At 46.2% G+C, this 17,218-nt stretch overlaps 1 protein-coding gene across 1 annotated transcript; it reads right to left on the reverse strand.

The window, feature by feature from the left end:
* Window positions 1-2,159: 2,159 nt before the first annotated feature.
* Window positions 2,160-3,630, reverse strand: LOC124689818. Its single transcript, XM_047223287.1, has 3 exons — window positions 3,497-3,630; window positions 2,845-3,354; window positions 2,160-2,753 (listed from the first exon to the last, which is right to left on the reverse strand). Exons 1-3 carry the CDS (start codon window positions 3,566-3,568, stop codon window positions 2,160-2,162), a joined length of 1,176 nt encoding a protein of 391 aa, XP_047079243.1. The 5' UTR covers window positions 3,569-3,630.
* Between the last annotated feature and the right edge of the window lie 13,588 nt (window positions 3,631-17,218).

Consider the following 17,218-nt stretch of genomic DNA (forward strand, 5'->3'; position numbering starts at 1 on the left):
TCGTCCCTGTAAATTTAGAAGACCCATAAAATATTGTACATGTTATATTTGTGCAATATTGGTTGCAATGTTTCGGTGGAAAAATAATTGCTGAATATGATTCTGGACAGAGAATCAGTAACTTAGTTTTGATAGTTGGTGTATGAAGCAGGCTTTGATTGGTGATATATTCAGTAAACATGTGAGATCATGGAAGACTGTCAAGAACTGTAGAATTGCTCACAGAAAGAAGAATATCGGAAAAAATGACAGTAGAAAGTAGAAACTATGGTACCAGAATGGCCTAAATAGTAAGGACCATTCTTATTATGAATATTACAGATGCATAACACTATCTAGGAGGCTACAGATATGGTAAAACATATATATAATCCAGACAACATGGTATTCCCATATTCAAATAGGTATCATGAGTTACTTTATTCAAATATTTGGTTGCAGGAGTTCGCTTAGTAAAAAGTAACTTCTATTGTAGTATAGCAACGGAGAAAATTTGCACCTTATTTACTTCAGTCTACTTTAAGACTTGGGTGAGATAGCACTTGTGAGGGGGAAATCCATCAAGCATTAACCTGAAAGGTTACTGCAAGTGCGACAATATATTCATTCTCAAGATGATGAAACAACTTGGCTGTGAAAAGAGGGTGGAGATAGTTTTGGTGCTATATAATCAAGCCAGTTCTTCCAGGGCCGTAAGCACGATGGTCTCAGGCTGGAAGTGATATATCCCTGACCTTAGATCATTTGTCCTCAACTCCGGTTCAGTAAGTAGCTGAAAAAATACTGCCTAATGTTGGGTTGTCCCAGACTTAAATTGCAATGAAATAGACCGTGCGGGCATATTTCCATTTAAATTGCAATGAAATTGACCCAAACTTTCAAGGAAAATGAAAAAAAGGAACTCAAACTCAAACCGGCGGGCGTCGGGCGACGGGGCGGCGAGCGACGCGCGACTGGGCGGGGGGCGGCGGGCGGCGGGGCGGCGGGCGACGGGCGGCGGGCGACGCGCGGCCGGGCGGCGCGGCGACGCGCGACCGGGCGGGGCGTCGGGCGACGGGCGTCGGGCGGCGGGCGACGGGGCGGCGTGCGACGCGCGACGTTGTCCAGGGATTAGGGTCGGATGATTAGTTTAGGGCCGGGTGATTAGCGTTCGGGAGTTGTCAGCCTAGGCTGTTTTAGCACTAATTGTTGTGATGATTTGGAATGTTAGATGTCCATCTGATGGTCGTGTTTGGTTGGTTCTGCCCCCTCTGTGCTTTTTTTTATTGGTATAGATCTGGGGATTGCAATTACTGCTCAGTATGTATTAGATGAAAATTGAATTTCCGATAATGGACGCCGGCATATGCTCCTGATTATTAAAATAACCTTTAAACATATTTCAAAAAATTGAAAATTTCAGGAAACAATGTCTCGTATCTATCGGTCTATGTGCTCGCAAAGTTGTTTCACAAAAACTCGACATTTTTTTTCTATCATGAGTAAAAAAATAAAAAATATGTTCACGTGAGAGCTTTTTTTAGCACCAAAATTAAAATGTCGATTTTTCACGAAACTTATGCGCATGTAGAATGTTAACATATATGCGTGAATTTTTTGTTCAGAATTTTTAGATATTTTATAATGATTTTTGCGACCAACCCAGGCACTAGCACCATTGGCATTTTTCTAGAAGAAAACTCGTGAGCACCCGCCGAACCCAAGGTTCGAACCCAGGTGAGCAGCGTGTGCTCCCACACCGACGGTCTGTTCTCATTTAAAATGATTTTTTCAGATAGCATGAGCATATACACCCTAGAACAAAATTGGATTTCGATAATAAACCAACTTACTAAATAAAATGCTTCCATTTGGCCAATGACAGCTTGGATGTAACAATACCATCTGACAAGGTATTAAACCGATCTATAGAATGTAGACGAATTGGTTATGACTCCACTCAGCACATGCTACTTTAAGAAGTCGGAACACAATTACAAATGGACTGAGCATGCAACTACTGGACACAAGCTGCCTGAATTAGCTCAATGCAAAACAAAACCTACTAATATATACTCTTAAGGAAGGAGTATCACGATACGAAATACTCTGGTAGACATGACAATCCAACTGATTCATACACTTCAGTTTGCAACGCTTCGTCTCTCTCTGCACAGACATCAATAGTAATTAAGCTGCACTTTAAGTTGACCATGGTCGGCACAACAGATTGTCTTTTCATGCTGAGCACGGAAGAAGGTTAGATCACCTCGGAAAGGTATGGTATAGCCCTCACCATCCTCATTACGATTGATTAGAACACGCAGGTTCAACTTGATTATCAAAAGCGGCTCCAAGGAAATTGGAACAGCTGCCCAGGTTCGTGACAGTGGAAGTTTGCCATCAACAACCTCTGCCTTGTCCTCTTCCCTACTAGAAAAGAGCACGACTCTCTCTTTATTGTAGAATTCGTGGTGCGCTGAGATTTCGCCATCAACATAGCAGGTACTGCCGCTTGCAGATACGAGATCAAGGGTTACTTGCACATTCACCTGTATAGCGGTGTGCATCGGAATAAAAGTCAAAACCATTAGACGTCCACGTGCAGTTGACAGGGTTTGTGTGATGACACGGTTGCAGTCATGGGCGTCCACCGAGAACATGAACATTCCAACGTCCTCTAACTCTCCAGAGTCCTTATCCTCTGGGATATTTATTTCCATGTAGAAGTCATCCTCAAGGGCCACACCATCTGCGTGGAGTATCAGATTACCCTGCTCACGTATCGCCAAGGCAATTAAGCAGTTCAAAAGAAGGTACCAGAAACAAAACAAAACTAAAAGATACTAACATGTGAATGGATACCTGTGAATCCAGGTTGCGTTTAAATTCTCCTCTTTTGGGGGAGCAGTAGTATAACGAACGGTGATTAGAGTCAGAGGCACATAAATCCCCCACGAAGTAGGAGCGTGGAGAGACAGCCAACAGTTCCACAAGGTACCGAGAAGCGGTGTAAGATAGCTGTATGTTCATGTTGTCTCCAGAATAGGAAATTCTTTGATTCCGTAGGCGGTCTGTAGCTTCATCCCTCAGGTCCAGAGAATAGTCGATGTCACCGAGACCACTGCCGATGCTTGCGGCTTCGGCATCCCAGTCGATGCCACTGCTGCCACTGTCGTCGTCATCGTCGTCATCTTGCTGGTTGTAGTCTTGGTCTTCATCAAGAGCAGAAGATTCTTGCTGAGCCGTTCCCGTTCCCTTGACGGCAGCAGGGACGGTTTCTTTTCCCCTTGCCGTTTCTATATGAAAAATAAGTCGTCCGACAATATCTCGAGTGCAGTAATACATAATTCTAGCGGGCTCAGTGATGCAGGCCTGTTTTCAGGAGAGGATGGATTGGGTAATTTAATTGAAAGGAGAAATAGTCCTAATAACAGCATTGCTTCGATAGATTATATCGATCTGGTGGAAATTATTTGGACTAGCTAGTTGAATCAAAATAGGCCGGTAATCATACCTTGAGATCCCACAAGATGGCCCTAAAATAAGCTCTTCCGAGCGGCCAGCCGGCTGCATCTCTCGACGCCATACCTCTCAACTCACGCGGTCAGGCCCTTCGCCCAGGTCGGCGGCAGCCCTTTGCAGGTAATGAAACCCTAGATCGACTAGGAGGTGCTGCCGTTCCTGATCGACCATATATACGGGAGATGCACAATCCTAGTTTCCCCACTGATATTAGTCAGCCCAGGTCCATGTCGGCCTTTTCGTAGCCCACAGGCCGATCGAAATAATCACAACAATCCTTTTCGTAGGTCCATGACGTATGCCAGATAGGCTGCGGGCCGTATCTTTCCGATTACCTGCGCTCTGAATTGCGGACACGTTTCTTTCGCTGGGCCTGGGTTGCACGAGTCGCGAGAAAAAAAAAACCGTTATTAGCTGGCCTGGGCTACTAGGGTTTGGCTACTTCTTGATTGATCTGATCAACTTTCTCTACGGGCGAGTGATCCACTTCGGGCTGCCAGACTTTGTGGCTTCCTCGGTCCTCGGACTTTTTTTAAGCATAGGCCAAACGGTTCGGGAGTGGTGTTTTGGAACATGGGTGTATGCTCCCTATATTTTGAAATGCATCTTATGTATATTTTAAATTTTAAAAAAATTGAAACAAAAAATTTGTACGTACATCTTCACGTGCTACACGCTCACAAAGTCGTTTCATAAAAAATCGACTTATCATGTGACGTGTGTAAAAAAGACAAAATTCAGTGCTAAAAACAATGCTTTTCACAAGATAAATTTCTCCTTTTTACATAGACCATAAAAAATATTGGTTTTTCGTGAAACTTAGCAAATGCACATACATTATGGAGATGTACGTGCAGAATTTTTTATCTAAATTTTTTGACATTTCGAAATATGTTTTTTTGGTAGAGGGAACATACGCACCCGGGAGCCGAATTGAATTTCCGAAACGGTTCAGCTTTATAAATAAAGCCAACAACGTCGAACAACATAGTTTTCGAAAACTCTAGAAAAAGGCCGATCTTTGCGAAGGGAAGACAACTCGCTTCGCGCGTGACAAGTGGCGCGATGTGGTGCCAGAAAATCCCTGGGAAGTGGTCTCCCTGCTCGCCATGTGTCGCAAGGGGAAGCAAGATGGGGATGGAGGAGGAGAGAGAAGACAGGTTGTGTCAGTTTTTCCCTTTTTCTTCTAGATTCGTTTTTGTAAAATGAAATATCTTGAGAACTGTAAGTTCAAATTGCGAACCGTTTTCACTTTTGAGATCCTCGCGTCGAGATCTTCAAACCTACATTCCATGTTGATAGGTTTGGAGATACTTTTTTCGTACTTCCAATAATATTATGATGGTATATGTGGTGTGTACCTAACTGTACTCGTATTTTAACTGATAAGTACTTATATTTTTACTGTATTTGGTGCAATTTTTCCCTTTACTCGCTAACTGTACTCGCCGTGTGCGGGACTGTACCTGTACTTACGCGCGACTGTACCTGCTCGTGTGCGCCACTGTACTTTTGTACATGTACTTGCTCGTGTTCACGACTGTACCTGCTCGTATGCGCGTTTGTACCTGCTCGTGTGCGTGACTGTACTTGTACTCGCTCGTACGTTCAAGTGTACTCGTGTGTTGTGCGTGACTGTACCTACTCGTGTGCGCCACTGTACCTGCTCCTGTGTGCGACTGTACTTCTGTACATGTACCCGATCGTGTGCACGACTGTACTGCTCGTGTGCGCGACTGTACCTGCTCATGTACGCGAGTGTACATGCTCATGTACGCGAGTGTACCTGCTCATGTACGTGACTGTACCTGCTCGTGTGCGCGACTGTAGTTGCTCGTGTGGGCGATTGTACTTCTGTACATGTACTTGCTCGTGTGCGTGAGTGTACATGTTCGTGTGTACAACTGTATCTGCTCTTGTGCTTGATTGTACTTATGCTTGTCCGTGTGTACAATTGTGCTCATGTGTATACGTAGTTGTACTCGTGTTTAATACACATATGTATTCGTGTGTTGATAGCTGATCAGAGAGCTAGCTAGAAATGGGTGTGGTCGCGCGGGGGACGAGTGCATGCAAAAGAGTACGCACGTACGCGCGTGTCGCTTGATCGGACGAGTACTGGACGCGCAGACGGGTACGGACGCGGACGAGTACAAGACGCGCGCGCGGAGCGTTGCCACGTGTCATCGATTCGCTGGTTCAACTTCCCTTCGTAAAGGTCGGTCTTTTTTAGTGGTACCCTATAGTTTTACAACGGGTTCGGAACCCACCAACACCAACATCCAACTGGTAGAATAAACACTAAGCTCGTCCAAGGCCCGTAGCCGCTACAAGACTGAAACGCTAGACCCACACACACCGGAACCGAACGAACGGGACGAAATCAGCCGTCGTCTGTCATCCTCGTCCGGAGCCTGCGCACCTCCACCATCGCCTCGTCCAGGAGCCTCCTATCCTTCGGTCTGACCAGAACCCTCCATCTCTGCATGTAGAGAGACATGTGTACCATAGCATCAGCCGGGTTATTGATCATTTTCCCTTCCATAGCAAGTTTATTTCTGATATTCCAAAGCGCCCGGCTTTGTGTCGCAAAGGTAAACCACACTAGCCTACACAGCGCTCCCGATACCCCATGGACAAGACCCAGGAATTGTCCAGCCCCTGCCGGATTCCAATCACAGCCAAGGAGTTCCCTAACCCCCGCCCACATAAACCTGCTAGGTGACAGACGAAGAATATGTGGTTACAGTCCTCTGCCTCCCCACAGAGCGCACACCTCCCATCTGAAGGGCCACGCCGCTTGACCAGCTAATCCCCTGAAGGCAGTCTACCCCTGAGGAGCTGCCATAAGAAAATCTTGATCTTGGGCGGAACCCTAGTTTTCCAGACATCCTTGAAGTGGGTCATCGCCGCCCCCAAGGACAACCTACAATACAAGGAGTTCACCGAGAATTCCCCGGACGCCTCCAGGCCCCATGACACCTTATCTCTCCCCTGGCTAAACAGGTGTAGGTCAAAAACTCTACACATGTTCTCCCATTCCACCGTCTCCGCCAAACCGAATGCCCTTCTGAACCTAATATTCCACCCCTCGGCAACTCTGACCGCCACTACCGTAGAAAACGGATTATCGCAGCAATCGAAAAGCAGTGGGAAGCTCACCCTGAGCGGCCCAGCCCCAGTCCACCAGTCCAGCTAGAAGTAGGTTCTATTTCCGTCTGTGGACCTGATGTTTTGCCCCAAGCTTGAAGTACCACTTCAGTTTCTGAATGGAGTTCCAGAACACCTAACACCTATAGAGATTTCGCTCGATGAGACATTATGTAAGTTTGGGTCATGTTGATATATTATAATATACTTTTATTCGATACGGTAATAGATAGATGATATAATTTGATATCAGTTTAATTGTGCTACACATAATAGGTGTTTCAGACTACTAAGTCTGAGGACCGAAGTGGTGGTGACCGGAGTCGCCAAGGAGGAACAACTCAGGGTAGCGGAGAGCCTTAACTGCTCTCTGGGGACGCTCCCCATGAAATACCTAGGGCTTCCAGTCTCGGATAAGGCCCTCTCGGTGGCAGACTAGCACTTCCTGACTGAGAAGGTGGGTTATCGGGTTGATCCATGGCAGGGTCTCTTTCTAGCTTCTGCGGGTAGACTAGAATTGACCAACTCATGCCTCTCGAGTTTACCGATGTTTGCGATGAGCCTGTACCTCCTACATGACTCGACGCATGTGCCAGACCCAAACTTACCCAAACACTCTGTAGGTGTTAGGTGTTTTGTCGGCACTTGCCGGAGTTTGGGCGGTTGCCCAACAGAGGAGGCGGAGCTCTGGATCCTGGCCACCGGGTTCACGGCGCTTTTAGGGTTCTTGCTCTCTGTGTTCTTGCTTCTCTTGTTGAAGCACCGTTTCGCAATCAGCAACGGCATCTTCAACAGTAAATTTGTGGCTCCTGATACATTGCAAACGTATCTATAATTTTTGATGCTCCATGCTTGTTTTACACCAATTTCTATATGATTTATTTACACTTAGTTGCACTTTTATACATTTTCTGGAACTAACATATTGACAAGATGCCACAGTGCCAGTTCCCTCTTTTCTGCTGTTTTGTATTTTAGAAAAGTTGTACAGGAAATATTCTTGGAATTGAACGAAACAAAAGCCGAAGTTACTATTTTACTGTAACGAAGACGGAGTCCGGAGGGGAGACAAAGAAGTACCAGGAGGCGGCCACATGGGCCCTAGGCGCGGCCCTGGCCGCGCCTAGGGGTGGTGTGGGCCCCTCAGGCACCCACCAACCTCGCCCTTCCACCTATTTATTCACCTGTTCGGCAAAAACCTAAATACCTGAGCCTCCATCCACGAAAAGTCCCGTCGCGGCCGCCATCGTCGACCCTAGCCCGGGAGGGTTCTGAAGCTCTGATACGTCTCAAACGTATCTATAATTTTTGATGCTCCATGCTTGTTTTACACCAATTCATATATGTTTTGCTTACACTTCGTTGCACTTTTACATGATTTCTGACACTGTCAACACCCGGATTTTTAAGTCCAGATGCCTATTATGCCGTACATCGCAATCCCAGGAATAATGTTTTTGCGAGACATAATAGTAAGTAGCATAGAGTCATCATTTATTACAACACATATTGTCTTACAACCATAGATCACATGATCCAAATATTACACGAATATATTGTTCAACATCACAAATAGTAGCGGAAGCGAAGTAGTAGTGGACTATCTATTCCACGAGCAACGCTTGACGTTAGAAGACGATCCTAGTTATCGTAGACGTCCTGTTGTCCGTCATCCCGATACTCGGTGCTCTCCTTCATAGTCTGGCATTTGAATAGCCAGGGCAAAGCCATGAGTACTTTTAAAGTACTCGCAATCTAACTCTAAGATAAATACTCAATAAGTGTAAGGGAATACTAAGCTCTAGGTTTATTTGCATAAAGCCAAGTTTTAGTTTCAGAAATCTTTGGTAAAACCTATATCAAGTGCTAGACTAACTCAAGTGGGAACATTAGTGTCATTCCCACAACTCATTATGGTTCACCATAATGTCACCTTTCAAAATCCACCATTCATTTCTAGAATCAAAACATTTTAATGATAACGGAGATAGTATGGCCTTTCCAATCGTCCGTAACCGTGGACACGGCTATTCGAATAGGTTTAACACTATGCAGAGGTTGTACTCTTGTGCCACAACTTTTGATTTCATCCGTCGAGGATAACCCCGAATCATCGTAACACAGTACGCGGATCATCAATCGAAACCTTTCACTTATATATGCTAGTATGAGCTCCTCTCCCCCATGAGCTTGGCCTCCCGGTGGAAACCGCGATCAACCCGGAACCGCACGGGGCTTGGGCCGTACATTCACCTCATTTCAACATCAATCCACAAGTAACGGAGGCAGCCGCAGCGTAACCCCTATGATGTTTGTTAAGAGGGAACCCATACTAAAATACACAAGTTTCTAGTTAAGCCCTACCCATAATCAGGTATTGTGGGGGTACTTGTATAATTGGAAGGGTATCGCATTCAAACTCAATCATCTATTTTATCAAAAATCACCATCTTCTCTTGTTCAAATCCACCTCCACTTTACTTTCTTTCAAAGTCATTTCACTTCACCATGTTCCCATCTAGAGTAGTCCATTTTAATTGATTAGCACTAGCAACTATATGAGGGTGCTATCTAGCTTTGAGTGGTGCTAATCTATTCCAAGTATTTTTCTACTCTAGACCAAGTGAATCATAACTCAAAAAGGTACTTTGAAATAAATAAGCAAAAGTAAAAATAAGTAAAAACATGGGATAGGTAATACATAAAAGTAAAGTGTGATGGTGCCTTTGCTCTTGTAGAGCTAAGCACTTGTGTTTAGCAAGGGTTAGCTTGCCTTGAGCTGGGTAGTTATCGAAGTTCTCTTCTTCTTCCTGAGAGTAGCCCTCCTCCTCTTGGTATTCCTCGTTACTAGCGTCTATATATGATTACGAGGTATAAATACTAAACCAAGCTCACATACTAAACTAGAGGCACTCAAAATAGTTTACACACTAGTCCTATCATCACTCAAACATGGCATGGTGGATTATTTGATTTGTCTTTATTTGAAAGAGAAATAATTTCCTCTCATTATTCCTATTTCTTAAATTTGGTATGTAGGTCTTTAAAAGAATTCATTTCTTTTCATTACCTCTTATTAAGATTTAATCTCTTCATATAATAATAAGGTATGAAATATAGGTTGACCCAAAGTCAACATTTCATATCTATTATATGTGAGTTCAATTTAATTGAAGTGCTACACATCACATAGTTTTAAAACTTAACATTTGAATGAATTAAAATCTCTAGGTAATAATTCTCAAGGGTTCATTAGCCTAAGTCATTCCCCCTGGTTATTAGTACTTAGGATCAAAATTTAAATGAGAGGTGACTCTCATATTAGGGTTGAGTTTGAATTCTACTTTAAAATGCTCTAGAAATGACTACATAGCCATTTTATTTGAACTAGTCCATGATCATACAAACAACAGGGCTATGTTATTGCATAATCAATTAGAGGACATCATTTGTGATTTATTAGAATTGGAATTACTTCAAAATCTATTACGGTTGAATTTTAAATAAAGTTTGAATGTTCAAAAGTCCCTGTCTTGTCTTTTTTGTCAAATTAAATCTACAAAGAAAATGGAGATGGGGCCAGTGGCATTGGATAGATAAATTCATGGGCTTTCCAACGGTATAAAGTTTGCTAAATTTGGTTTGGCAGAATTCAAACTATTCAAAATTTACTAAACCTTCAGCAGAGCAAATTTGAATAAGATTAAACCAAGTTTGAATTCTTGGGCTTAGGCGGGAAGCGTTACTGGGCCGAAACGGTTTAAAAACCCACTTCGCAGCCCAACACGCATCTGGTGCGCTCGGGCCGCGCTGACAGGGTGGGGGCCACCTGTCGGCGCCTCTTTAAACGCCGAAGCGGTACGCGAGATCTAAACCGTAGGATTAGACTAGGATCCGACGGCGTGTGAACGTCGTCTTCTCCGACGAGCAGCGGGCTCCCTGGCGGCGATCCTAGGGGGTCGGAGGGCGTACCAGGCCGGTGCAGGGGTCGGGCAGTATGCGCGGAGAAGTGGAAGTAGATGTGGAAGAGCTTGGGAGCAGCGGCGGCGCTCGGGGAAGCGCCAATCGAAGCGAAGCTTCCGCGGGCTCCGGCGGACCTCGGCTCCCGATTGCTTCGCTCCAGCCGAGGTGGTGCTAAATTGAGGTGGGGAGCTTGTTCAGAGAAGGGAGGGGAGCAAGTTGTGTGAAGAAATGGAGCTCAGAGCTCCCCTATTTATAGCGGATGGAGGATGCCGCGGGGTGCTGCGAAGGGGCGTCCATGGCGCGGCGTCTACGGTGGTCAAAAGGGCAAGGCGAGGACGGCAGCGTGTAGGCGTTGTCCTGGCGATGCTCAACGGCTAGCTGGCGCAGAGAAAGTGCGACGGGATTGCTCGAGCTTTTGCAAAGTCTGTCACTGGGCGCGCGGCATCATTTGGTCGAGGACGACGGCGACGGTGCAGGGCAGGCACGGGCGCTCGTCTAGCGTGTAGAGGGCAGGGAGTAGCTGCTCAACGCCGCGGTAGGGATGCAGGACGAGGACGGTGGCGATCAAGTGGGCGACGTCCTGGCGCTGCCAGTGCGCGGTCACCGCGTGCACGGGCGCGTGCTGGCAAGGTTCTGGACGCGGGCGTTCCGGCCAAAGTAGAGCCGTGGCGTTGCAGGGGCTTGTACCATTCGTGTCCTTGTGCTGTGTAGATGCTCTAGGACAAGGGCAAGAGTTGAGATGAGGGCTGGAGGTGGAGATGCCAAAGGTGGCCGGCATGGCCACGGTGTGCATTAGACTAGGTTTTCTTTCCCTCTCCTCTCACTTTAATCGATCAAGCACGGTAATGGGGTGAAGCAGGGGTTATAAGAGGGTGCAATGATCAAGAATTAAAGGGGTTTAGGGAAGAAACCAGTGTGTAATAGTGTGTGTCTCAATTTGGAAATGATGCCTGCCACCTGTTCGACATAATGGCCGCATGAACTTTTCTTTTGAATTTTGAAATTCTTTTTGGTGAATCTCATTTATATAATAAATGTGAAGTATTGGTGGTGGTGGCACTCAATTTGGAGTTGTTTTGCAAAATGTCAAAAGTGACATAATCTTCTCTTTATTTCAGCATCCCCTCTTGTCACTTTTATTCTGGTCAACCTAGTCAACTCTAGCCATGGTGGTCAACATCAAAGTTGCTCACCTTGACATGGTCTTGGATGACATGGCTTTGGCTGACCAAGTTTAGTTCAAGAATTGAGAAAACCAGGGGGGTAAAGAGGTGAAGAAAATATTTTTGGGTCAAGTGACCATTATCATATGTATGTAGGATTTTTGATTTCTTGTTATTTGATTCTTGGTTCAAGGGTGCAATTGTGTTAGTTTATCACATTGAAGTATTTTAGAAGCAAGGGAGCAAGCAATCTTGGCCTTGGTTGAGGATTTGCTAAATTGCATATTGTGTATGTGAGTGAGAAATGAGTTTTTCTCATTTTCTCCATTTCCCCTCAAATTAGGGTTTAGTGATCTTGCTTAGGGTTCACATAGCAATGTTTAAACATACTAACACTCATCATGGCAATTGCACAAAAGAATATCACTCAAATGCATATATCTATATGTGGTACTATATGCATAGAAAAAGTTTTTGTTAATTGCAAATTTTGGGTTTGGGGAATTTCTCTTTCTTGTTTATTATTGTTGAAACTTGGGATGTTACAAACCCTTCCCCCTTACAAAAGATCTCGTCCCGAGATCTGAGAAAACTAGGTACTAAAGAGATCTGGGTACTCGGTCCTCATCAAGTCTTCTCTCTCCCAAGTGGCTTCTTCTTCGGTGTGATTACTCCATTGGATCTTCGAAACTTGATACTTCGGGTACGGGTGGTTCTGAAAGCTTCTTCCAGGATGCGAATAGGTACTTCGCGGTATGTCAGATCTGAGTTGATATCCACAGCTCGATGGTCGATGTTCTTGAAAACTTCGGTCTTCTCAGGCACTTCTAAACACTTCCGGAGTAGCGAGATGTGGAACACATTGTGCACCGCTGACATTTCTTCCGGTAACTCCAGCTGATAGGATACTTCTCCTCGGCGACTCAGGACCTTGAAAGGTCCGACATATCGGGGTGCGAGCTTTCCTCTAAGCTGAAATCTCTGCATTCCCTTAAGAGGGGACACTTTGAGATACACGAAATCTCCGATCTCGAAGGTCATCTCTCGGCGTCTCTTGTCGGCGTAGCTCTTTTGTCTTGATTGGGCTGTCTTGAGGTACTCGCGGATCTTGTGAACCTTCTCTTCGGCTTCTCGGAGAATATCTGGTCCAAAAATTTGACTCTCTCCTACTTCCGACCAATTCGAGAGGGTACGGCACTTCCTTCCGTACGAGTGCTTCGAAGGGGGCCATCTGCAAGCCGGCTTGGTAGCTGTTGTTGTACGAGAATTCTGCGTACGGCAAGCGAGTCTTCCCACTTAGATCCATACTCTAGCACACATGCTCTCAACATATCTTCTAGTATCTGGTTTACTCTTTCGATCTGTCCATCCGTCTCGCGGATGATAGGTCAGTACTGAAATTCGGACGAGTTCCGAGTCCTTCATGTACTTTCTGCGCGTAACCTCGGAGGTGAATTGGGATCCTCTCGTCGGATACTATCGACTTCGGGGTTCCGTGCGGTCGACTATCCTTGAGATATATAGCTCGCGAGTCTCGGTCCTTGATAGGTGGTCTTGACGGGGATGAAGTGGGCGACTTTGGTCAGTCTGTCGACCACTACCCAGATGGAATCATTTCCTTTACTAGACTTGGGTAGTCCGGTGATGAAGTCCATTCCTACGGAATCCCACTTCCATTCGGGAATCTGTAGGGGTTGCAACAGTCCGGCGGGGCGTTGGTGTTCTGCTTTGACTCTTTGACAGATGTCACACTTGGCGATGTAGCTTCCGATTTCTCTCTTCATTCCATGCCACCAGAATTGTTCTTTCAAATCCCGGTACATCTTGGTTCCTCCGGGGTGAATGGAGTATAGGGTGTCGTGGGCTTCTTTCAGAATAACTTGCTTCAACTCGGAGTCTGATGGCACGCAAAGGCGCTTGTTAAACCATAGCACTCCTTCTTCATCCACGGTGAATCCCGGTGCTTTTCCGGCGGCTATTTGGTTCTTGATTCCGTCAATGCTAGCATTTCCTTTCTGAGCTTCCTTGATCTGACTAATCAGGGTGGGTTGGAGTTCAATGTCGGCGAGGTATCCTTCGCTAACCGAGTTCAAGCCTAAACCGCTCAAACTCTTCAAACAGGTCGGGTTGCTCAATTGCTAACATGGAGTTCAACCGACACGGCAGTCTACTCGCAGCATCCGCTACCACATTGGCCTTGCCGGGTGATAGTGGATTTCCATGTCGTAATCCTTGATTAACTCTATCCATCTCGCGCTGTCTCATATTCAGCTCCTTCGCGTGAAGATATACTTCGGGCTCTTGTGATCCGAGTAAACCTCGCATCGATTACCCATGAGGTAATGACGCCATACTTTCGGTGCTAACACCACCGCTGCTAGCTCTAAGTCATGGGTTGGGTAGTTCCGTTCATGCTCGCTTCAGCTTGTCTTGATAGGTAAGATATCACTTTGCCTTCTTGCATCAGCACACATCCAAGACCAATCTTGGAGGCGTCACAGTACACATCGAAGGGCTTGGTAATGTCCGGCATCACCAATATTGGGGCTGTTGTCAGTCTTAACTTGAGCTGTTGAAAGCTCTCTTCACACTTGTCGGTCCATTCGAACTTTCGGTCCTTCTTCAACAATTGGGTCATCGGTCTTGCTATGCTCGAGAATCCTTCAACGAATCGGCGGTAATATCCCGCCAATCCGAGAAAAGCACGGACCTCGGTCTGGGTGGTTGGGGCTTTCCATTCTTCAACAGTCTTGATTTTTGCGGGGTCAACGGCAATTCCTCCGGCTGACAAGATGTGACCCAAGAATCCTACTTCTTTCTACCAGAATTCACACTTGCTGAACTTGGCATACAACTGATGTTCCCGAAGGGTATCTAGGACCACTTCCAAATGTTGCTCATGTTCTTCCTCGGACTTGGAGTATATGAGGATGTCGTCGATGAAGACAACCACAAACTTGTCCAGGAAGTTCATAAAGATCTTATTCATGAGATTCATGAAGTAAGCGGGGGCATTGGTCAATCCAAAAGACATGACATTGTACTCATACAGTCCATATCTAGTGGTAAAGGCAGTTTTGGGGATATCGGTGGCACGAATCTTCAACTGATGGTATCCGGTCCGCAGATCAATCTTGGAGAATACTCGGGCTCCGGTCAGCTGGTCAAACAGATCTTCTATCTTGGGCAATGGATACTTGTTCTTAATGGTGACATCGTTAAGCTTACGATAGTCCGTAACCAAACGAGTGGCACCGTCCTTTTTATCCACAAACAAAACTGGCGATCTCCAAGGTGACGCACTTGGTTGAATCAGACCTTTGAATAGCATATCATCCAGTTGCTTCTTCAGTCCACTAACTCTGCCGGGTTCATGCTGTAGGCTCTCTGGGCTATAGGTCCGGTTCCAGGGATTAACTCGATGATAAACTCGATATCCCGATCTGGGGGCATACCGGGTAGATCATCCGGGAACACATCAGGATATCGACAAACGACCCTGATCTGATCCAAGGTGGGTTTGGCTAGGCTTTGGTTACAGGTGAACTTTCGGGGCATCTTTTCGGATATGTGTTCGACTATTATTCCGGTGCTACTAGTCATGGTGATGGCCTTCTTGGCACAATCAATCAATCCATGATGTTTCGCCATCCAGTCCATTCCCAGGACTACTTCCAAACCTTTGGCTCCCAGAACAATCAAATTTGCATAGAATTCTATTTCATGTATTCTGATTGGCACATCTTTGCAAATTTTTCTAGCTTTAGTTGTTGATCCGGGTATTTGAACTATCATGACATGCTTCAAACCGATGGGTTGAATCTTACTAGTGCATGCAAAATCTTCGGTAATGAATGAATGCGATGCTCCAGAATCAAACGAGCACTCTTGCGGGTATTGAGTTAACGAGAGAACATACCCGAGCACAACGTCCGGGGCTTCCCGAGCTTCTTCGCATTCATGTGGTAGAGGCGGCCGTTGCGGTTGTTCGGGTTGTTGGGGGCGAACTTCTTGTTGGTGGTGACACGACGCTATCTGGCCGCGCAGGGCTCGAGGTGTTGGCGGCAGTCTTGGCGAGCTTCTTGGGGCACTCATAGGAGAAGTGCCCAGCCACTCCGCACTCGTAGCAGTTGTAGGTTGACTTGTCCTTGGGGGTGATGGGAACAGCGTTGCTCCCAGTCCTTGGAGCAGTGTTGGAGTTATGGTTGGGGGCGCGGGGTGGAGCGCGGTTGAAGTTGCTGTTGTTGTTGTTGTAGTTGTTGTGTCCTCCAGATCTGGGGTTTCCTCCACTCCGGTTCTGATAGCTCGGACGTGGATTCTGCATCGGGGGCTTGTTGTTTCTTGGGGCGAACCCTCCACCTGAGTTGGGGCGATACTTGTGGTTGTTGCTGGGCCCACTCTGGTTCATCATACGGCGCTTGCGGTTCTCATTGGCTTGGTGTATCTTCCCCTCCATCTGAATGGCGGAGTCAACAAGGGCCTCTAAGTCAGCAAAGGGGATATTGATCAGCACCGTCTGCATCTCATCATGCAGTCCATTCAGAAACCTCTCCTTCCTCTTCTCGACGGTGTCCGTCTCATCCGGGGCGTACCTTGACAAGGTGAGAAACTTGTCGCGGTATTCTACCACGGTCATTCTGCCTTGCTTCAATTCCCTGAACTCATCCCTCATCTTCTTAATCAAACCCGGGGCACATGATACTTGCTAAACTTGAGTTTGAAGTCTTCCCAAGTCATCAGGTTCCCCGCATGTAAGGCGCGGGTACTTGTCCACCAGGCACGTGCAGGTCCAGCCAGATAGTGGGTGGCGAACAACACCTTCTCGTTGTCCTCCACTCCGGCAACCTCGAGATTGTTCTCCATAGTCTGGAGCCAATCATCGGCATCGAGGGGTTCCTCCGTCTTGCTTGAACACAGGTGGGTTAGTGTTCGGAAGTTTTCGCTTTTGACCCCGGGTGGTCGTGGTTTCCGTGGCCTTGATTGCCCTGAGCAAGTTGTTGAAGTGCAGCTAGGTTGGCTTGCCGTTCAGCTCTCTCAACTTCTCTATCAGTCATCATCTGTTGCAACAACTGCATCATTGCGTTCTCGTTGCGAGTTGGGGGTGCCATCTGAACAGTGATAGGGATCATGAGATAAGAGGGAAATGTCTATGGCTCATTTTGGGATAAAATACAACTTAAACTTGATTCATAATAATAATAATATTACACACACACAAACATAGTCATGGAGGTAGCACATATTACAAGCCAAATGTTCAGGAGGGTTTTAAGAACCCTTTCAACAAACTACGATACATGGGGCGGGTACAAAGGACCGATACATAACAAGGGACGCAAGTGCTCAGACGGGACTACTCGCCATCGACGTTGATAGGGTAGACATTGTCTACCCCGGCATCGAGGTGCTCGTGGCCATCCTCGTAAGGGTGGAACTCC

Source organism: Lolium rigidum, chromosome 2 (genome assembly GCF_022539505.1).
Source record: "Lolium rigidum isolate FL_2022 chromosome 2, APGP_CSIRO_Lrig_0.1, whole genome shotgun sequence".
In the NCBI taxonomy this organism is placed as follows: Eukaryota; Viridiplantae; Streptophyta; class Magnoliopsida; order Poales; family Poaceae; genus Lolium; species Lolium rigidum.

Excerpts from the sequence above, each read along its gene's own strand:
- LOC124689818 (XM_047223287.1), bottom strand. The coding sequence starts at position 3,568 with ATGGCGTCGAGAGATGCAGCCGGCTGGCCGCTCGGAAGAGCTTATTTT. Across the intron at positions 3,355-3,496 it reads CCATCTTGTGGGATCTCAAG|GCCTGCATCACTGAGCCCGC; the intron begins GTATGATTACCG and ends TCCTGAAAACAG. Across the intron at positions 2,754-2,844 it reads AACGCAACCTGGATTCACAG|GGTAATCTGATACTCCACGC; the intron begins GTATCCATTCAC and ends ATACGTGAGCAG.